General features: G+C 39.6%; 1 protein-coding gene across 14 annotated transcripts in view; it reads right to left on the bottom strand.

Moving 5' to 3' along the window:
• GSAP (gamma-secretase activating protein) overlaps positions 1-22,949 on the bottom strand; it is an 83,457-nt gene that overhangs the window by 20,726 nt on the left and 39,782 nt on the right. For all 14 annotated transcript variants that reach the window (XR_013360329.1, XR_013360330.1, XR_013360326.1 and 11 more), the window contains 7 exons: positions 20,835-20,912; positions 19,106-19,183; positions 14,877-14,969; positions 14,520-14,737; positions 12,799-12,868; positions 12,173-12,255; positions 9,412-9,465 (listed from right to left, as the gene is read on the bottom strand). Coding sequence is in view for 9 of the 14 variants with exons in the window: in XM_077863905.1 (XP_077720031.1) it covers positions 9,412-9,465; positions 12,173-12,255; positions 12,799-12,868; positions 14,520-14,737; positions 14,877-14,969; positions 19,106-19,183; positions 20,835-20,912 (674 nt within the window). In the remaining 5 variants the exon portion in view is untranslated. The remainder of the gene's footprint in view (positions 1-9,411; positions 9,466-12,172; positions 12,256-12,798; positions 12,869-14,519; positions 14,738-14,876; positions 14,970-19,105; positions 19,184-20,834; positions 20,913-22,949) is intronic.

Below are 22,949 nucleotides of genomic sequence, written 5' to 3'. Positions count from 1 at the left end.
CCATGTTGTAGCACATGCCAAGATCTCATTCTTTTTAATGACTGTGTAATATTCCTTTATATACATATACCGCCACTTCTTTATCCATTCATCTATGGATGGACACTTGGGTTGCTTCCATATCTTGGCTATTGTAAATAATGCTGCAATAAACATAAGGGTCCATATATCTTTTCAAATTAGTATTTTCTTTTTCTTCAAGTAAATAAATACCAAGTAGTAGAATTACTGGGTCATATGGTAATTCTAGTTTTAACTTTTTGAGGAACTTCCATACTGCTTTCTGAAATGGTCGTACCAATTTGCATTCTCACCAACAAAGCATGAAGATTCCCTTTTCTCTCATCCTCACCAACACTTGTTATTTTTTGTCTTTTTGATTCTAGCCACTCTGATAGGAGTGAGGTGAAATCTCACTGTGGTTTTGATTTGCATTTCCCTCATGGTTAGTACTGTTAAGCATCTTTCCATGTGTCTATTGGCCATCTGTACATCTTTTTTGGAGAAATGTCTATTCAGGTCCTCTGCCCATTTCTTAATCGGATCATTTGTTTTTTGGGTGTTGAGCTGTATAATTTTTATATATATATTTTGGATGCTAACCTCTTATTGGATATATTATTTGCAAATATCTTCTCTCATTCCGTAGGTTGCCTTTTCATTTTGTTGGTGGTTTTCTTTGCTGTGCAAGAGCTTATTTTGATGTAGTCCCAGTAGTTCATTTTTGCTTTTGTTTCCCTTGCCTAAGGAGACATATCTAGAAAAAGGTTTCTATGGCTGATGTCAAAGGATATACTGACAAAAGTTGTTTTCTTAAATCAGTGAAGATAGATTTATGATATACTTTCTTGCCAAAATATACATATTTATAAAAGATTTGACTAGGGTCAGAAGTGCAATGTGTAGCCATAAAACAAAGTGAGCTAATGCCTAGTGTGGTAACAGATTTAGCTACATTGCAAAAAAAAAAAAAAAAAAAAATTAAAAATATTTTATTTTAAATAAAATATGCCTCAATCGAGAAAAATGCCCTTATGTTAAATAATAGCACATTACCCAAACTGTTATAGAAAGGACAGTCCCCACTGGTTCAAAATGAATTTTGGAGTATCCGTAAATTACATAATATTAGCTTACATAATATTAGCTTGCTGTTTTAGAAGCCTGAAAGGCCCATCCAGCCAACATCCCTTCTCACAGAGACAAGAAAAACTATTTCCAAGAAAAGGTCACTTCTAGGGGAAACTGGAACACTTGTGTCACATCACGGTCCCTGACTGACCTACCTCACTCACCTTTTCTTCCTCTTTTAACTTATTTATAATTAATGTACCTTTGTCCACCCTTTGGTCTTCCTTCTATTGAAAAAAATAATAATGAAAGCAAATTCTGCCAACATTTGGCAGTATTAAGTCCCTGACTGGAAGTCACTGCAGCTTTCTTGCTCTTCTACTCCTGGGTTAGGCACACTAACACAAAGCCTCGAAACTAATCAGTGTTGTGGTGACATCTAGTGGTTGGCGAAGATACCCGCTCGGCCTGCTTGGACAGCAGTCCCACGCTATGGTCGGTGACATCTTGTGAGGCCCAGGACATCTTGTGAGGGCACACTGGTTTCTGTCAGGGCGCCTCTTCCCCTCAGGCCAAATGTCACTGTACTGTCAGAAGATCCCATGTGTTCATGGGATCTTCTGCAGCTCCTAAGAAAAGATCTCTCCCAAGCTACCTTCTTCCTTCCCCTTCCACCCTATTAAAAAAAATTCCTTTTCTCAGTTGAGAATAAACAGATAAAACAAGTCCATGGCTGGGCTTCAAAGGGGCTTATGAACCCACTGACTGTATGTAAAATGGAGTGAGCTGTGGGACATTTCTGGGGACAAGGTCTACAGCTTGCACCAGTGTTTAAAGGAATTCATAACCTAAAACAGCCCAAACACCTGAGTTAGAAGAAAAGGCTCTGAGTTTAAAGAATAAACAAAAACCACTTATATTTAAATAAGAAGCACTGTTAACCAAAAGTCCTGGAATTATTTTACTATAAACCTGTAGGTCTTTCAAGGTCACTGGGCCGGATGTTATAACACAGATGAAAACAATTAGTGGCATATGTCACTACATGGAAATCTATGAGGTGAGTGATATAATTTTTTTCAGTTATGAAAATTCTCGGAGGTCACTGTAAATTGGAAGGCCTCTTTGGAAGCCTGAGTAATAGATAAGACCCAGGGTTCGAAAGTGGACTTGAGTAAGTGAAAGACATGGAGAGGATGTTTCAGATGGGTCACTTAGGGAGTGAGCAAAGTGACAAGAATGCAGATCGTGGATTTAGATCAGCGACAGAGCATTGGAGAAAGCAACACGAGAACTTCATGCTCTGCCTCTAGCACGTGACTCCCAAGCTCAGCAAACACCTGGCTGGCATCCCCTGGACACTGGGCTGCGGTGGGTTGAGCAGCCCTAGCGCTCAGTCGGGGCAGAGGACGCTGCTGGAGCATGCCCAGGTGATCTCCCTCGCCCACCCACCCCCACAGGTTTCCTTCATCTACCGCCTCGCCTCCGGTTCACAGGCTGATGGAGAACTAGCTGTCTGAAAACCTGTGATTGTGATTGTGTTGCTAATTAACAGGAGGCAGGGTTAAGAAGGAGGTCGGAGCCGATCTAGGATGATCTCCAGCGTCAGAGTAACACGGGCATGCTCGTTAACCCAGGGAATTAAAGCAGCTCCAAGATAAAATTTTAGATGCTTTGACATAGAATGCGGGGAAGGGGGGATCCCTGGGTGGCGCAGCGGTTTGGCGCCTGCCTGAGACCCAGGATCGAATCCCACGTCAGGCTCCCGGTGCATGGAGCCTGCTTCTCCCTCTGCCTGTGTCTCTGTCTCTGTGTGTGTGTGTCTCTCATGAATAAATAAATAAAATTAAAAAAGAAAAGAAAAATACTCATAAATTTAGCTACTTCTGGGAGATCCTGGTGTTAGAAGCCATCAGATTTTCAAGGAAGCCCCAGAAGTATTTTCCTGCATGAGGAGGAGTTAAAAAGCTTGATTTTGAAAGAAGGGAAATTATCCCAAGTCTCTTCTTGAAAAATAGGGGCGCCTGGCTGGGTCAGTTGGTGGAGCCTGCAACTCTTGATCTCAGGGTAGTGAGTTCGAGCCCCATGTTGGGGTGTGGAGATTACTTTCAAAAAAAAAAATCTCATTTTGTCTCTAAGGAAGACATGAAAATAATTACCAAACAAAACCCATAAAAACTATTAATTGAAGAAAAGGACTAGAGGGTTACATTAAGGGATTGTTCCCCATTTATGATTTGGATTGCTAGTTGATTTGGGGAGATTTAAAAAAAAAAAAAAAAGCCCTGTGGTACTGGCTCATCTGCAAATTCCTGCCAGGAAAAAAAAGACATCTGCCTTTCATTTCTAAAAAGCCCTCTGGCTTTGGTCCTGCATCTGCTGATTAATCCTCATCTTCTTAGAGGAGAAGAGGCCAACTCAGAAAACCTTGACTCTCCACACCAGGGCTCAACTAGCAAAACTAGAGCATCACTTCATTTGGCTGTCCAACGGATTCCATCTCAGTATCAACTTTTATTTGTAGCCCAGAGAAACACAGTGACCCACTAACCTTGAGCACAGATAGAATAAAATAGAAACCCTTGTGTGTCCATAAACTAGCAAAGCACCATACTAAGCCAAAATGCTCTGAACAGACCATCAGATCCATACAGAGGACCAGTGACTGGAACTCCTGAGACTTCCTGCAAAGGGGACTGCATGTTGTGAGTGCCAGTTCTCCTATTTATAAATTAACTTCCTCTTTCTTTCCCACATCTAGAAAAATGCAGTTCTCTTCTTTGCCCAGCTGAGTAGTTCTCTCAGCCATTTTTAATGGGCTGCATTTTTAATGTAATCACTAAGTATGACTCTAAACTATTTCATAACCAGCACATGCCCTAAGAAAGCCAGGAGGAACATATTTCTCTCCTTTCAACCTTAAGCATTAAACAGTATATCTGCAACCAAACCTATGAAGAACAGCAGCACAGCCTAGTGGCTGGCTCTGTTCCTCAATTTCATCATCTGAGATGTAAACTGAAGGCGCACCCCCCATCTCTGTAGATATGACAGAAATAAAAACACCAGCCTGATGCTCTGTTTCTAAGCAGTAATATTTCTTTGTAGCATTGTAAAATTATGTTTGACAATATTAATTGAACTTGCTATACCTCACCGTTCCAGGAGATATTTTGCATAGGAAAAAACTCTTCTTTTTCTTCTACAACAATCTACTCACTGAAGACTCCACTTCTGGTCACCAATTGTGTGAGTTTCCTCCCCTACATCCATCACTTCTCCAACACCACTTGGGTGTCTTACAATTTAACTCAATTCTGACACTACCTACCAAGCAGCAGCACTGGATCCCAAAAGCTGCCTATAAATTAGAGGTTCCCAAGACCTCCTCCTCGGGTTTGATAATTCACTGGAGTAGCTCACAGAACTCAAGAAAACAGTTTACTTATTATATATTGGTTTATCGTAAAAGGATACAACTAAGGAACCGCCAGATGAAGAGATGGATAGGAGCAGGCATGGGGGAAAGGGCTGTTTCCAAGGGCTCCTCAGGCATAGCACCCTCCCACACCTTCACTGGTCATCCATCTCAGGAGCTATCCAAACTCCTTCAGTAAGAGTTCTTTATGGAGGCTCCATTACGCAAGCAGAATAAATTAAATCATTGGCCACTGGTCACTGAACTCAATCTCTAGCCACTCTCCCTTACCTCTGGAGGTGAGAGGAGGGCAGGCAGTGAAAGTTCCAACCTTCTACAGGGTTGGTTCTTTATGCAACCAGCCCACAGCCTAGGTGCTTTCCAAAAAACCATCTCATTAACATAACTCAGGTGTAACTGAAAGGGGCTTGATATGAATAACAAAAGACATTCTTTTCACCGGTTTGCTCCGGAGCTATTTCAGAAACTGGGAACAAACACTAAATATAACAAAATATATCCCTATAGCTCTTATCACTTAGGAAATGACCAGGATTTTAGGAACTCTGTCCTAGGAATCACGGATGGAGACCAAATGTCTAGTATTTCTAGTTATATCACAGTATCACCTATGTACAAACTGAACTTTGCAAAATCAATTTCCCACATAACCAATTGACATTATCTGGGACACACAGTTATCAAAGCGACACCCATCACTTTTAAAAATTGTAAGCTATTACATTGTAATTTTGTTGATACTCTGGATCCCCAACCTTTAGATGATGGTGGTTGTCTGTATTGGGAGGGTCAAGGAAAAAAGTTGTTTCTATTTCCTTAAGCAATTAATTATACTCTTGTCCAATTAAAATAGTATTCTTAAGACACTTTTTAAGTGAAGAAGCATAATTAAATAAACAAGTCTCTGAATGGAGAAGAGCCCAGGTGCCCATGATCGTTTTCCCAATTGCTCAGGGGGCACTGAGAGCCCTCCCCATAGATACTTGCAGTAACACGATCGAGTTTCAGTGGACAGAACTGGGAAGGGCATAGAAGTCTTTCTGGTCTTCCCAGTCTCTGAGTCAGTTAATCTAAACAAATGACGAAAAGGTTTCCTTATTTTATAAAAAGAAACTAAGGATGTCTGGGTTAAAAAATACTTTGGTAAAAATACTCCATTTCTCCATTTGTGGTATGCTCATTCACCTATATCTTTATGTTCAAATAGGTTATTGTCTCTATATACTTTTCAATCTTTTTGTGCTTCCTGTGGTTGGACAGTTTTAATAGTTTCTCTTCTCACCATAACATCAAGGGTAATTTTAAGCCTTTAATGAAAATTGCCACCTCCCTGGAGAAAACCATGTTTTATGAAGGGTTAAAATCATTGGTAGGGGATGCCTGGGTGGCTCAGCGGTTGAGCATCTGCCTTTGGCACAGGTCATGATCCTGGGGTCCTGGGATCAAGTCCCACATTGGGCTCCTTGCATGGAGCCTGCTTCTCCCTCTGCCTGTGTCTCGCTGTCTCTCTGGGTCTCTCATGAATAAATAAATAACATCTTTAAAAAATAAAATCATTTGTAGGAAGGTCACTCTTGATAACACTGCTTTTAGGGCAAGGACCTTGTTTCAATATACTATTCAGGTAATTGTTTAAAGCTCTCTGGGAAACAATTTTATAATGTAAGGAAGCCTCTTGCATTTCAGGTGATAAAACTTCTAATTTAACTGGTTTATGCACGTTAAATGACATAGTCCTAGTTAAGTCCTATGTAAAGTACTGCACAGGAGAATTACTTGCAGAGAGAGCCGGAAGAAAATGCTTATCTAGTTTCACTTTGCCCTTCCCTCTCCGGACTCCTTATCACGTTAGTCATCTACCAAGGAGAATGGAAGCAAGTGTGGTGAGAGTAAATAGAGGTCCCTTGGGCCTCGTGGAAAGTCTGGCAGCAAACACACATTCATTTGAAAGGTAACTTGTGATTCAGGTCATAGGTAGTCAGAGCCAACTCCTGTAGCTGAATAAGCATGTTGAGAACAGTCCTATAACTGGGGCTGGGGGCGGGGGGGGGGGGGGGGGAGCAGAGGGTGGCATGTGCCACTGCAAGCAGGTCCATCGCAATATAATTAAGCTGGGACTTGGGGCAGAAGAAGTAGGTCAAAGGCAGCAGCTTCTAGTGAGGGCTATTGTGCAAACAGAAGTGGGGAAACAAACGAGAAAGATCAGAGCCAGGTGTCCTGTGTCCCCCGTGCTGAGTGACCAGGGCTGGGCTGGGGACTGGCCTAACCAAATCTAGTACCATTTCCTCCAAAGCCCAAGGCCCATCCCAGCAGGACCTTTGCTCCCCTGCCTGTCCATCGTATGTGCGTGGACAGGGTTGTGAAGAGATCTACGGCTCGAACTTGCGCTACGTAACCCTTCCTACCAGCATGTAGGCACATGTGGAGCAGAGAGCGATCTCCGAAGCAGGTTTGGGGATGGTTAATGGGAAACATCTGTCTGCAGGGCCAGATGCTAAAGATAATTAGGGGAGAGGAGAAAAAAGTGAGGAGATGGCAGGGTGACTATCAAAGAAAAAAACATGAATATAAAAACAACATTTTACACACAGAAATAGAAAAAAGAAAAGTGCAAAAATAAGCTACTTTGTTCTGAAGGAAAGCCAAGTCATATTCTTAGAATAAGCCAATGGGTAAAAAATTAAGAGAACCTTCACATCACTCCTTTACGCTTTTTTTTAAAAAAAGATTTTATTTATTTATTCACGAGAGACACAGAGAGAGAGAGAGAGAGAGAGAGAGAGAGAGAGGCAGAGACACAGGCAGAGGGAGAAGCAGGCTCCATGCAGGGAGCCCGACGTGGGACTCAATCTCCAGACCTGGGATCACACCCTGAGCCAAAGGCAGACGCTCACCTGCTGAGCCACCCAGCTGTCCCAATTTTTAAATGAAAATATACAATGGTGAAAAGGTTATAGTAAAACTGAAACTCATAAAAACCTTGTAAGTTAATCACAACTTTTTTTTTGAATACCAATTTGGCAATAACAATCAAAAGTTTTAAAATTGTCATAGTCTTCGCCCAGTAAAACTCCTGGACATTTAACCTTGGAGGAATAAACCAAATATAGACATTACATAGACATCACATATATCTATGTAAAAATATTCACTGCAACATTATTTTTAATAGCAATTTTTTTAATGCGGGCTGGAGACAGAGTAAATGTCTCGAAACAGAAAAATGATTAATTAGGACACAATAACCCAGCAGAATCTTATGGAGCCATGAGAGGTCATAACTACAAAGTTCACATAGTAGCAGCACGAAAAATGATATAATTGGCAATCTTTACTAAATATCTCTGGATGGTTGTCATTACTAGGTAAAATATTACAAAGGCCAGGAGGAAACGGGGGTGGGTGGGGGAGCTGAAAGTTGATCTGTCAGGAACTGTAGAATTATGGGTGACATTACTTTCTCTTTAAAATTTTCTTCACTGGCTTATTGTGTGTCCATCAAACATAATATGGGTTTGGTAGGGCTAGTGATAAGAGCAGAAACCATACAATGAAAAGATGGAGGCTCTTAAGAACTTTTTCAGCTTTTTTTTTTTTTAAGATTTTATTTATTTGAGAGAGAGCAGGAGCAGGAAGGAAAGGAAGAAGCAGGCTCCCTGCTGAGCAAGGAGCTCCATATGGAGCTCAATCCCAGGACCCTGAGATCATGACCTGAGCAGAAGGCAGACGCTTAACCGGCTGAGTCACCCAGGTGCCCTAGAATTTTTTCAGCTATTAATCAAACCTTTCTTTTCCCTTCATCCTCCTCCCTTTGGAGAGCTCCACAGTGGTCTCAGGCTGGGGCCTAGAACCATCACTTGTCAGCCTCCTTGCAGGACGCTTCTTAGGCCTGAAAGCCAGAACTGCTAAACCTACCCCAGTTGGCCCTCTCTCATTGCCCATGCACCACCATGACCTCAGCCTTACGGGTTTCAGCTTTTCCCCAGCTGCCCAGGCCTCACCTGCCCTTCATGGATCCAAAAGCGTCAAATGTAAATAAAAGAGCGGCAGTGCAGCGAGCTGCCTGCTGCCAAAAGTTGAGATTTCCCACTACACACCAAGCTATAATTAACAGGAGGTGATGCCAAAAACAACAAAGGAGCTTCAAGGAAACTGCTAAAACACTCTCCAGTTTTTAACTACATACACATTCTTTTCTACTCACCCACCCTTTTCTATTCTCCCTATTGTACTAAGAAACTCTTCTGAAACCACCAGATTACAGAAAGACACTAATCGCTACTGCTTAGTGGCAGGAAGGAGGTGTGCAGAAGCTTCACAGAGACCACATACAGAGAGACAACATAGGTCACTTTTGAAAAACAGAAAAGTTGTTCTTAGAACCAGAAGGAAATTAGATAATCCCAGCCCAGGTTACTTAATGGGTTTCAGACTGTGTGTGTATTTGTGCGTGCGTGCGTGCATGTTGAGAGGATACAAATGAAGTAAGAAGCAGCTACCAGGTCCTCTAAGGACAATCTACAAGAACCCCTCCAGTGTGAACTGGTTTGAGGCGGCATGGAAAAGACGAGTTCTGTACGGTTTCGGTTGATCCCCATCATTCTCTATCTTCAGAAAACTTCCCTCTCCAAAGAGTATTCCTTTTTTTTTTTTTTTTTTTCCAAAGAGTATTCCTAAAAAATTGCCATAATATCATCCTCAGTTACTACTCAACCCCCGAGGAAGGATTTTTTAGAGAACTAACCCTGTCCCTTACCCCCCATCCTCCCTTGACCGTTTGCAAGCCCTTTGGGAACCACCATGATACTCGAGGCAGCAGAGCTGGAACTCCAGTCAGGTGTGGAAGCCAGCAAGGAAGCCATATGCACGGTGTGCTTTTGTCCTTCTCTGTAAGGACTTACCTTCATGAAAGGCAATGTGATCTCTTCTGTCACAAGGGTTATTCCAGGAATTTCCTATGGTGGGGGAAAAACACACACACATGACTGCTAAATGTATCAAGCACCACAAGCTTGAGCCTCCAGGAAGTGTTTTCTGCACAGACAGAAGCTGAGGGCAGCTCCCAGTTTGCTAACCTCTACTTTAAATAAACTTTGGGGTTTATAAATAACAGGGAACACAACCCATCTCTTGCGTTGGGAAGGGAAATATTCTTTAAAGTTATGATTACAATAGAGGACAGTGTCTCTGAAGGAAAGGAGAAGCCTATTAGGAATACAGAGCAAATAATATATTATTTACACATTTCCATTTAAAAACAAATGAGGCAAACTACATTTGCACCATCAAATAAGGGATACATGTTCCTTCCTTATTTTATTGCTTCTTCCTCCCTCTTCTTTTTTTGCTTAAATGTATTATGTTATAGTTGGCCCCTGCCTTGCTAGAAGGAACCAAAATTGTCCTTCATTCAGTTATTTTGGAAGTGTACTTCTATATCAGTTGTGTAGACTAGCCTCTCAACTAGTGAAAAAAAAGAAGATATATGAGAAAATAATTCAGAAGGTGTTATGTAGAAATAAAATCTAGTGACATCAGAGAGGGAGAAAAACCATGACAGATGCTTAACTACAGGAAAGAATCTGAGGGCCACTAAAGGGGAGTTTGGTGGGTGGATAGGGTAACTGGCTGATGGGAATTAGGAGGGCACATGATGTAATGAGCTCTGTGTATTATACACAACTGATGAATTACTGAACACTACATCTGAAACTAATGATGTACTATGTGTTGGTTAATTGAATTTAGATTTAAAAAAAGAAAATCTGGTATTTGTTTAGAACTTAAATGTACTAGATTTTTACTGATACACAATGTTCCTGTGGAAAGGAGCACCACAGCAATGGAGAAATAAATTTCCAGAATATTAAAAAAAACTGAGTTGTCCACTGTGATCACAGAAAGCCTGTGTTGAGAATGCATTTTGTGTTTCACTTATCACTACTTGGTAAGAGAAGATAATTCAAAAAAGTATTAAAATTTCACTACAGCTTTAGGTTATAAAGGGCATCTTAAGATAGGTATAACAAGGGACACCCGGGTGGCTCAGTAGTTGTGTGCTTGCCTTTGGCTCAGGGAGTGATCCCAGGTCCCGGGATTGAGTTCTGCATCGGGCTCCCTGCATGGAGCCTGCTTCTCCCTCTGCCTGGGTCTGTGTCTATGTCTCTGCCTCTCTCTCTCTCTCTCTGTCTCCTGAATAAATAAACTCATCAAAAAAAAAAAAAAAAAGTAACCTACTCCAACCACTTGAAGTTTAGAGCAACATGGTTAACCCTAAAATAAGCTCAGTATAAGTATAACCCTAAAATAAGCTCAGTATATGGTGGTTATAACTGTGGGTTGTTTCTATTACACTCTCACAGGACTTCCTGACATCACTCTCTCTGTCTATAATAGCTCCTCCGCCCCAGTCATGAGAAATGCGAAAGTGAGGAATTGCCTGTCAAGATGAGCCTCTCACAGGACATCCAGTTAACATGTGCTCCATCTTTAAACACAACTCTGGGAACTAGGGGGGTTCCCAGTTCTCACCTCCCAGGCACAGACATGGAGGATGATAGGGTTGGGTGGTGAGGGAAGGACACAGAGAAGAGCATTTCCTGACTCCTCGTGGCTTAACCTGCAAACTTCCTGCCACATCACCATAGAGGCTGCATGTATATTCACATGAGTTTTCAAAGCAAAGAGTGAGGGCTCAGAGAAAAACCAGCTCACCTTTCCCTTGTTATTCTACAGTGAGGCAAGAAAACTTCATAACTCATAACAGTTAAAGGCAGAAGGGCTTTTAGGAAAACACTACCCTTGTGCATACCGAACATTCAGAAACAAATCAGACATATCTGACTATTTAGATAGTCTAAATACAAAATGGGCAAGTGTCACAATTTATCCCAGTACGTACTCTCCCATGTCTGTGTTACTAGAATTCAATTTATTTTTCTAAATGCCTTTTTGATACAAACCTCTGCCTTGAGACTAAGCATATAGTTCTAACATTTAAATAGGAAAGAAGAAACCTTTTTCAGGGACAGCTGGTACATGATTTTCACTTTCTGATCCAACAAATATCAGTTTACTATACCACGCTCAAGAGAAAATAAACAATATGTTAGCTCAGCACTCTCAACTGAAAAATAGGAAGGATGGACCAGAAGGAGGAAAAGATTGAGGGCAGTGAATTTGCTTGAGATTACTAACTTTCACTGATCTTGCAGCTCTACCATTATTACAGATTTTCCTTATGAGGCTCGGAAAAGGGGTCAATCTACTTAGTAAATAGAACAGCTTACAATGACAGCAGTGGTCTGGCCATTTCTCATTTATAAAAACCTAAGGAATATTTTAATCTACTCCAGTAGCTAAAAAAAAATTAAAATGCCATTTGAAGATGACTTATTAAATCAGAGGCTTATTTCTGCTTAGCAGTAAGAAGAGTAACACATATTCAGTACTTTCTCCTTTGATTCTTCTATTTTATATAAATACCTTTGGCTAACAGCAAAGATTCACTATTGTTTTGCTGCCAGAAAACTCCAACTCAGATCCTTATCAGTCAACACAAATCAAATCACAGCCATGGGTACTGTGACAGGGATGTCCTACAACTTACCCATGACTGTGAATCAATTTTAGTTACATAAAGAATACAAAGTGTTAACTTACTGTATTCCAAGTGAGCACTGAGGAATACGGCAAAAGTTTATCTATGTTACTTGTCTCTGGATATATGCTCCAATATGAAGAAGCTGGTAGATATTTGAAAGAAAAAAAAAGACATGGTTTAATAAGAAGAATAAGGCAGTAGACACTGCAATTCATCAAAAACAATCAACCCCCCAAAAAGGTTTTATTGCCTTATCCTCCTTTTGAACATATTCAAAAGGCTAACTTTATGGTTCTACCTTATGAAATGTTCAGGTTCTGATCTTTACAATGAGAATAATTTTTAAAAAATTACTTGGCATTTCTGCCTAACCCAAAGTGACATTATACCATTATACACAGAACTAGCCAACACAAGAAGTTTTTATATCTTGCCAGGGGGGAAGAAAATCACTAATAAGGTTAGCGAATCAAGATCATATTGAATCTCATCAGTCTCTGAACTGTCGTAGCTTCTCACAAGACCACGAGAGAATGAAATTTAATTAGCTGCTGACTGAAATAGAGTAGGGAAAAAAAAGCTTCTAACCAACATTTTGACAGATTGAGGCATTATCAATTTGCTGTTTTCCTTCCCGCAAAAGGGTCAAGGACTCAACTTAATATGCACCATCAGCAACACCTACCAATTATAAATTCCTGAATGAGGTCAAATGAATGGCAGGTGGAGATGTTCTCAGAAATCCACTGAATAATCTTTAAAAAGAAATAAGACGATTCTGTTGGTATTTACATCTGCACCCGGCCCCCACCATCAAAGAAGTACAAAATACACGTGAATCTTTTAAAATTCTGTATCTATTTTGGAACCATCGAAGAATACACTCACTTCTCTTCGAGACACGTAATGCAAGACTGTGGCTTAAGCAGTATTATAAATCGGGTCCATTTTACGTATCTTTTTTCATAAATGCCTTTGGTCGAAATCCAAATAAGCCTTCCACCCCTTGTTTATTTTTGCTAGGGTAGGTCATGTTATATAGCAAAGTACCAATATGAAGAGCTGTGGGATACAGAAGAAAGCCAAACCAAACCAAATCACAGCACAAAGCCTGAAGGCAGCAGGTCTGGGTTTGAATCCAGCTTAGACAACAGTGTGAACACTGTCACACCACTTAACCTTTGTGAACATCACTATGCAGTCCTCCCAAAGGCAAGCTGTAACAATTCTATCTCCACAACCATCCTCACCTGCTGGTGTACCGAAATTCCTTGTTCCCACTATAGAAATGAAGGATACTGCTACCAGTAAGTTGTTTTTATTTCAAAACCTATTCATGCTGGTTGTACTTATCTTCACAATTAGGTAATTTAATAAAATATCATCATAAGGGAGTGAAATATGGATGCAAAAAGAGTGTTGTTTGCTCAATAAAAGTTTAATGCTTTGGAAAGACTCAAAAGCATGTCTAAAACACTAAAAAAACTTCGTGTGAGACAACTGTAAAGATTAGAAAAAATTGCCCAATATATATGGATTATTTTGAAGGGATCTTTAAAAATATGGCTCTCAGGTTAAAAGAAGAAGAAAGTAGTAGGGTTAAGAAAAAAAGGAAGAAGAAACTAACAGGAACTAAGAGACAACACATTACTAGTAGTTTTATGTAAGAAAAATGATTTTGAACTCCAACCAGGTAATACACAAAGGAAGGGTCTTAATCTACGTCAAAAGAGATGTGAATAAATGTACTTTTTTTGTTTTAGGTTAAAATAAAATGTTTAAGGTATCTTTTCTTCAATTACCCAACCACCCATTGGTCCCAATCAATTCTAATGGGGGGGTTTCTCCAACTTCACAGGATAGCTGTAAAATTAAATGACAAAACATGTAAAAGTGCTTCATAAATTAAATCATGCGATATAAATATATTTACAAATATATTTATTAATAAATGAAATAAAATTTATCAATAAAATATTTAATATTTACTTATTACAATGTAATATACATTGTGATGTATATTACAATAAATTAATATTTATAATAAATATATGCCAGTAAATTTTAGTTCTTCTGATACTATACACCAAATATAGACCAGGAAAAATGTAGGTATTTGAGAAGCTATTCAGTATTTACTGAACACTTTCTTGGAATGTTACTGATGTACCTAATGTTTAGCACAGTATGGAAAAGAAGAGTCAGAAGAACAGACATGCTCATAGTCTGAGGTCTGATTGGGGTCCATATAAAAGAATCACAAGAAGAGAATACATTCAAATCAGGACACAAACCATAAACTTCAATTAATTATTACCAAATAAAAGTGACTTCTATTCATTTCAACCACAGATATATACAGTTGGTGTCTATTTGCCAATTTTTAAACTGAAGCTACATCACCACCTTGGCTTCCAGGAACCGGGGGTCTCGGCCACAGGAGAGCACACAGTGCAACACGGCCATCTTCTCACAGTCTAGCTGAGTGTTCCATAGGAACTGTAATAAATAGGACTGGTTGAGGAGTGCCCTATAGAGCTTTCCAGAACACCAATCCAGTACCAGGGACCCTGAGAGTGACTGTAAAGGACTATGAGGTAGCATATCAACCACTTCATTGTTTCCTGGCAAAAAAACAAAAAACAAAAAACAAAAAACAAAAAAGAGGTCAGCAAATAAAAGAAACCTCTCTCACCCAAACATAAACATGGCCAAGATAAACCCAAATGGACAACGTTCATGAGGGAAAAACTATAGCCATACCTGTCAGAAACAAACTGTGGCAGATCAGGTCTGGATGCTGAATGTTGAGCAGATGAAAGAAATGACCAGGTAAGTAAACAGCCACATAATAGTCTAGAAGAGAGAGCTATAAGTTATCTGCATGTAGCAAGAGCTGCACAGGCAAATGTAAAGCCCAGAATGTCACAGTATCCCTATTTTTCTTTGAACCATTTAAACACAAAAGTTTTAATCAACGTAATAATAAACCATCTGATGTCGGTACATTTCATCTTACTAGCCAGATCTCATTTATTTCTATCTGTGGCTAATTTTCTTCATACGTTTAGCCAGGGTTATCTTAACTGATATCTGTAATTTTGTTTCTAAGTGAAGTGTGGCTTCATACGAACCTACATGGCCTGAGAAAGCAAATTAGAAAAAAAAATACCAAGCAATATGAATTATTCCTTTTTCTGGTAGGCTGGGAATAGCTTAGAAGGGGATTTCCGTCCTAGTTTCTGCCATTTGGAGGAAGCTCTAAAATTTTGTTTCCTATGTTTGCCCATTCATCAGCATCATCACTATCATCATCATCGTTTCACTTAGAGAACCCTTAAATCAATAATCATCAGAACAATCTCTGCAGTCATTCTAACACATTGTGAGGTACTAGTGTATTTCCTTGCATAGTGAGCTGCCGAGAATTCACACCTTCACGGTCCCCGTATCAGATAATTTTGTACCGAGAACACTTGTACACAGATTGAGACAAGGTGTAAAAATAGATTTCTGGAGAATGGTAAGGTGGAAGTAGCCCTTGCCAATAATGTTTCACACGCAATAGCAGTGAATTTCATATAGATGACACATTTAGATTATAAGTGAGCCAGCTGGACTCTTTTTTCTTAAGAAGCAAAGAAATATATGCTAATCATTTGCATTGAAGGCATTCGGAGGAAAGGAAAGAGGATGTAAAACTCGGATCCATTGGGGCAGCCCCGGTGGCTCAGCGGTTTAGCACCACCTTCAGCCCAGGTTGTGATCCTGGAGACCCGGGATCAAGTCTCACATCAGGCTCCCTGCATGGAGCCTGCTTCTCCCTCTGCCTGTGTCTCTGCCTCTCTCTCTCTCTCTCTCTCTCTCAATCTCAATCTCTGTCATGAATAAATAAATAAATATCTAAAAAAAAAAAAGCCCTCAGATCCATTGACTTAAGTAAGTGTCCTCTTGATCACTGTGGATTAAGTGATGTTAAAATGAATAGCTCAAATGGCTGCGATAATGTTCTTCTTATGGCAACATTTAAGTAGAAAACCATAAATAATGATATAGTAAGGTACAGTCAAAACGGTTGGTATCAAATGACCTAAATTAACTTCTAGCCCTATCATTTAACCAGCTAATTAGGGTGATAACTATGTCCCTGGAAGAGGAGGCATTTGGAAATATAAGAGGGTGTTTCAAGTTGTCACAATCATTGGAGTGGAAGGAGGAGTCCTACTGCTTTTTTGGTGGAGGTTGTTAAATCCCTCAACGCGCAGGACACTCTCACACAAAAAGTATCATCTCATAAAAAATGTCAACAGTACCTGTGGTAGGCCAAATGATGACCCTCAAAGATGTACATGTGCGAATCTCAGAGCTTGTGAATATGTTACCCAAAGTGATAAAAGACACCTTGGCAGATGGGATCAAGGATCTTGAGATTCGAAGAGTACCATTATCCAAGTGGACCCAAGTAACTCCAATTATGTTTATAGGAGGCAGACAGAGGGAGATTGGGCTACAGAGAAGATCATGTGGGGATGAAAGGGATGGGAGTGATGTGGTCACAAGCAAAGAAACGCTAGTCTCGAGATGCTGGAGGAGGCCAAGGATGAATTCCTCCCCAGAGTCTCCCCAGAAGGAACCATTTCTACCCATACTTTCACTTTAATCCCTCAAAACTCATTTCAGAACTCTGATATCCAGAACCAGAAGACAATGTTTATGTTGCTTTAAGCCCTAAATGTGTCATAATCTGTTATGGCAGCAGTAAGAAACTAACACAGGGCCCCTGACAAGAGACACTCAAAAGAGCCTGGGTACACATCTCAGTCTTTCTGAGCTTCAGTTTCATTATCTGTAAAATGAGGATAACATCACCAGCAGAATTGTAAGGATCAAGATAATTGAAATAACATGCTTAACATATAGTATTCATTTTTAAAACGGTAGCTTTTTATTTACAAACATATCTTATATAGAGGTATTTGGGTTCATGGAAAACTTCCCCCAACTCTATTCTTCAATATTTTTTTAAGATTTATTTATTTATTTATGATAGACAGAGAGAGAGAGAGAGAGAGAGAGGCAGAGACACAGGAGGAGGGAGAAGCAGGCTCCATGCAGGGAGCCTGATGTGGGACTTGATCCTGGACCCCAGGATCATGCTCTGAGCCGAAGGCAGCACTCAACTGCTGAGCCACCCAGGCGCCCCTATGCTTTTATATTTTAATTAATATAAGTCCCTTTTAATAGGGTGACAATTCAGGACAACTGCATATAATTCATAAGAAAAAAACTACATCACTCAAAAAGCAATACTGTTGTCATAAAAATTATCTCTGGAATAGTTTTAATCTTGGATATAATTTTGTGCCGAGAAGATGAAATGCTTTTAAGAAGGAAAGATAACTTATGTAAGAACCTATTTTTACAAAGCTCTAGTATTTCTGCTGGCTCCACAGTCCGAAGACCATAGATTAAATCATGCCTGCCCTTTTCTAGAGTCATTCTCAAGGGGAAAAAAAGGAAGGCTACCTTTGACCTCACGAAATGCTGGAGTTTTTTTAGTGGAAAGTTTCCCACATCACTCTTGAGATGGGATGTTGATGTAGCATTCTCTGATAAGAATCAAGTCTCAGACCCAGGAAACCTTATATTTATCTCTCTTACCACAGGAAGCAGTAGAATCAGGCCTCTCTAAGGCAATTTCCCACAGGTTCAAAGCTCATGTTAACATTTACCACATACTGGCCCACTCAGTGTTCACTATCTTACCTCATCTACAGTATTGTTCAAAAGAAAAATCTTTTTTATAAACTTTAGCATTTTCATTCTCATCTTGCCAACTCCCCTCCCATCACAGCTTCCTAAACCTTTGTCATAATAGTCGACAGACTGGGGAACAGGAAGAGGGGAATGTTATCAAAGAATCACGTGCTCTACACCTGAAGCTTTTCTTTTCTGAATACTGTGCCATGTCCTGTAGGTGGGCAAGTAATAGGCTTGTTATTCGGTCTTGTGCTAACTTCTTTGTGCCCCTCATCCCAACTGACATGGAAAAGCCACTTTCCGTAGGTTGGTACAATAAACCCCCTCTTGATTTTCTTCATTATAGTCTCCATTAATATGTTCAAACCTAACACTCAAGTTCCCTTACCATATTTACTCAGGGAAAATCAACACATTCGAGCTGATCCGTGAATCATTTATAGGACTTGGAAGCTCTTAGCAATTAGCAACGGGGAATGGACAATGTCTCAAAGACCTTTGTCCTCTCTAGAATCAAGGGACAAGATGTATTATTTCTCATAGGCTTTTAGGGAAAGCCCCACTCACTGTCATCACTTTTTTTTAAAGATAGATAGATAGACAGACAGACAGATAAATCTACCTGAGAGAGTGAGAGAGAGCGAGTGCGTACAAGTGGTGGGAAGAGGAAGAGGGAAAAGCAGACTCCCCACTGAGCAGGGAGCCTGGCACGGGGCTCGATTCCGGGACCCCAATATCATGACCTGAGCTAAAGGCAGACACTTAACCAACTGAGCCCCCCAGGTGCCCTGTTATCATTTTTTATACTAACAAATGGCTTTTTTAGTATTACTACTAAAAACATAGGAAAGCTCACAGCCTAGGTTCTCTATAAAGGGAGATGCATCCCTTTCCAAAAGGCTGACCTGAATGGGGGACACAAACATATCCATTAGGATTGGTCTATAGGTCTAGAAAAAGATATAGGTCAGGAAAAATATATTATAAAAATATTAACTAACTTAATACAGTTGACCCTTGAATAACAGAGAAATCAGGAGTGCTAAGGTTTCCAGAAAAAAACCTTCCCCTATCAGGCTTCATAAAGGCCAGTGGTTATCATCACAATCCAAGTCCTAAAGAGGCAGGAGAAAATGGGGCACACAGGCAGCAAAATGAGATATAGAAGGCTGAGTATCACATGTACTAGAAAGGAGAGTCAGAGCAGAGAGATGCACCTCTCTCTCACTCACCAAGGTTGAGAAAAGTAAGGCCCTTAGTCACAAGTGAGTCAACACTCCCAAGAGCAGCAGTGAAGGTCTTGCTGTGCCCTGTGGAGAGAGAACAGGAAACCAAGGAAAGAATGGTAAGAAACAAATAGCCGGAATTCCACCCAAGGCTACTATTCTATGTGATACTCTTAATATTCAGGAGCTGTGAAATTGACAAACCAAGAGTCTGATTTCTGGATTTCATGGTTCTCCATCATTCTCTAAAAGCCAGCTCGGAAGGTAGATCACACTGCAATCAGGACCCAGTAATTGTTCTGGGCTTAGCATATAATATTAGATCCTATAAGGTGGGCTGTGTGGGGACAGAAGGATCTAAAGGAATCTACCTCAGGATCCAAGAGATGGAGGAGACCAGGTGGCTCAGTGGCCCTCACGGTTTACTGTACCTTCTTACCATCATTAAGATCCTCTGAGACTTCTCTCAATCACTTAGGGTAGTAGACTCTCTCTTCACTCTCCATTTTTCTAACTCTTCATCAGAATTAGTAACTCTTAATAAAACTTTCATGGAAGTTTTATTTATGGTTTTAACCATTATATTAATCATTAGAAAAATCTATGAAAACTTTCCACAAAAGAAAAATCCAACTTATGCTATTAAAGCATGTCTACTTCTGAAGTTGCTTTTAACACCTTCATTATTAAGGTGTTAAACTTTTTTTACCTAGATTTTTAACTTCTGAAGATACTGTTAGATAGTCCTGCAAAATAAACTCTAATATGGCCTGGCATAGTTATTTTAGTTTTAAAAATTTCAAATTAAAAAAAAATTAATTCTATCCACAGTATGTACTACATGAACTAATTTTAAAGAACTAAACAAGTAAAATAAATATGCCTTAGCATGATTCAGACTAAAACTATTACAGGTACACTGGCCAACTATAGAACTGAAAAGGCTTGGATATTTACTCCTCCCCCCAGGCTGACTGCTGACAAATCAGTTTCCTGGGCTGCAGATATGTGAAACAAAATAAAGGTATCTTAGGTCTAAGACCTGTTGAGGTCAGAGATGATGGAAGCTTTTAACTAAAACTCTGTGTAACCCTATAAGTTAAATATATTGATGTTTTCCAACTAGTAATAATAAAAAAGCAAGCAAACACATTTTGGACAAATATTTCCATAAGTATTGGTCTAACTATAAGCCTAGAAAAAACATAGGTCAGGAAAAAATATATAAAAATATTAGCTAACTCAATATAGTTGACCCTTGAACAATAAAGAGATTTGGGATGCCAATCCCTGAACAGTCAAAAATCCATGTATAAGTTTTTAGGGAGTCAAAAGTTAACTACTAATAGCCTACTGCTGACCAGAAGCCTTTCTGATAACATAAACTGTCAATTAACACATATTTTATATGTTACTTATATTGTATACTGTATTATCATAGTAAAGAAAAATGCTATTAAGAAAAAACATACAGAAGAGAAAATACATTCACAGTACTATACTGTATTTTTGGGGAAAAAAAAAAAACCCGTATATAAGTGAATCTGCACAGTTCAAGTTCATGTGGTTCAAGGGTTAACTGTATTCTTCATTAGTGAATTTCTCCAGGAAACATGTATTATAGAAGTATAGAATGTACTGATAAACTTATTACAAGGTAATAAGACTTCTAACTTGCTACTATGTGGAAGAGTGATTATGTAAAAATAAAAAATCAAGAATAAATGACATGTACCTTTATGAAAGTAAAACACTGAATACGTGATTTTTTCCCAAGAGTCAAACTTCGGACTGTAACATACACACAAACTTCCTAGAAGTAAGAAGGTGTTTATTAGAGGTGAAAAGAACCATAGACAAATAAAAAGTTTCCTAAGCCACTTAACCTTACTTCTATTCCTTTAGATGTTTCTACTTCAACTTACCTCATAGATTATTCCCAAATTCTAGAACTGGTTTATTAACAAGCTGCTAAGAAATTTTAATTCAACAGTTACTTGGCACACACATATGTATTGTGGTGAACTATGGAAGGAGAGGAAAATGAATAGAGATACACTCCTGCATATAAAATCATGGGGGGGGATCCCTGGGGGGCTCAGAGGTTTGGCACCTGCCTTCGGCCCAGGGCGTAATCCTGGAGTCCCAGGATCAAGTCCCATGTCAGGCTCCCCGCATGGAGCCTGCTTCTCCCTCTGCCTGTCTCTCTCTCTCTCTCTCTCTCTCTCTCTCTCATGAATAAATGAATAGAATCTTTAAAAATAAAAATTAAAAAAATAAAAATAAATTAAATCATGGGAATCTAGAGAAGTTTACAAAGGAGATTCTCCTAATATACATATATTGCCCTGCTCTCTCATTTAGGTTGTCTTCTGGCCATTACTAATCATTATAGACCTGGGTTTATCAAAATGCATCTCCTCTTTAAAGAGAGTCTCCAGCCTTATTTTTATCTGGAATTGGAAGGCAAACTGGGGTAGTAAGAGCAAGTGTGTGTTGGCCCATACCCACCCGTATTTGGGTCACGAGAGCCTTGGCTGAAGTGCAAAGGACAGTGCTCCTGGCACAGTAGTCTTTCCAGATGAGCCCTGACACCTTCCCTTACCCCATCACTCCAGAACACCCTCAGGCTTCACACTCTCTGGAATATGAGGAATATTCCAATGTGGAATATGTCCATCATCTCTAGCAGCTGTTGCCAGATATGTAGGCTAGATAAACTCAACAAAGACCTACCAAAGAGGGCATTATGCTGAAGCTGAGAATTTTAGTGCTAACATTTATGTGATTATGTGAAACAGGAGATTTCCAGGGTGGAAAGGAACTTGACTGGGTCTAGAGTGCTGGGTTCTACTTCCAGAGCTAAGTTTAACTAGCTGTGTAAATTCAATCATTACCTCAGTGAACAGCAATATTTCCTGTTATACTTTACTAGGTCCTTAATCAAAGAATCATGGTGGCAAAAAAAAAAAAAAAAAAAGGCCAATCTTCTCTAAGAAGGCTATTAAGGACATTAATGAGCACTCTGTTATAATGGTTATCATTTGTGACCATTTTTAATGACATTTAAAACCAAACCATAGGGACGCCTGGGTGGCTCAGTGGTTGAGCATCTGCCTTCAGCTCAGGACGTGATCCCAGGGTCCTGGAATCGAGTCCCACATCGGGCTCCCCATGGGGAGCCTGCTTCTCCCTCTGCCTATGTCTCTGCCCCTCTCTCTGTATCTCTCATGAATGAATAAATAAAATCTTTAAAAAAACCCATAACATATTGTTAGAAGTATATTTTATTGCAATATCATTTTTTAAGTTTTCTTTTAGTTATTTAAGAGAGAGAGAGAGAGATAGCAAGAGAGAGCATGAGCAGGGAGGAGAGGGAAAAGCAGGCTCTCCATGAGCAGGGAGCCTGACCCAGGGCTCCATCCCAGGACTCCAGGATCATCACCTGAGCCAAAGGCAGACGCTTAACCCACTGAACCACCCAGGCGCCCCTATTGCAATATCTTAAATGCAAAGTAACAAAAAAGAAACATTTTCTCAGGTAAAAAATAGTTAATTCTGTTAGATGTAAAATTACTGTTATGGTTACTGAGTACACAGTAATAACTTCTCTTTAAAATTACAGCAGACTCACTAAGAATCAAAGTAACACTATACTAAAGCACAAACAAAAAATAGTAATTATAACAGTTAAAAAAAGTTCCATGTACCACTCTACTTTCATAAAGTAAACATACTACCAGCAAAAAACTACTGGTTTAACTTGTCCTTTTATGTTCTATGATCACAAGGAGGAAGAAATTTTTAGCAAACATAGTTAAAAACTTTAGCCTGTTAATCACAAAATAAA

The sequence above is a fragment of the Canis aureus genome, chromosome 21 (assembly GCF_053574225.1).
Source record: "Canis aureus isolate CA01 chromosome 21, VMU_Caureus_v.1.0, whole genome shotgun sequence".
Taxonomy (NCBI): Eukaryota; Metazoa; Chordata; class Mammalia; order Carnivora; family Canidae; genus Canis; species Canis aureus.
This window is presented reverse-complemented; position numbering and strand designations above follow the sequence as displayed.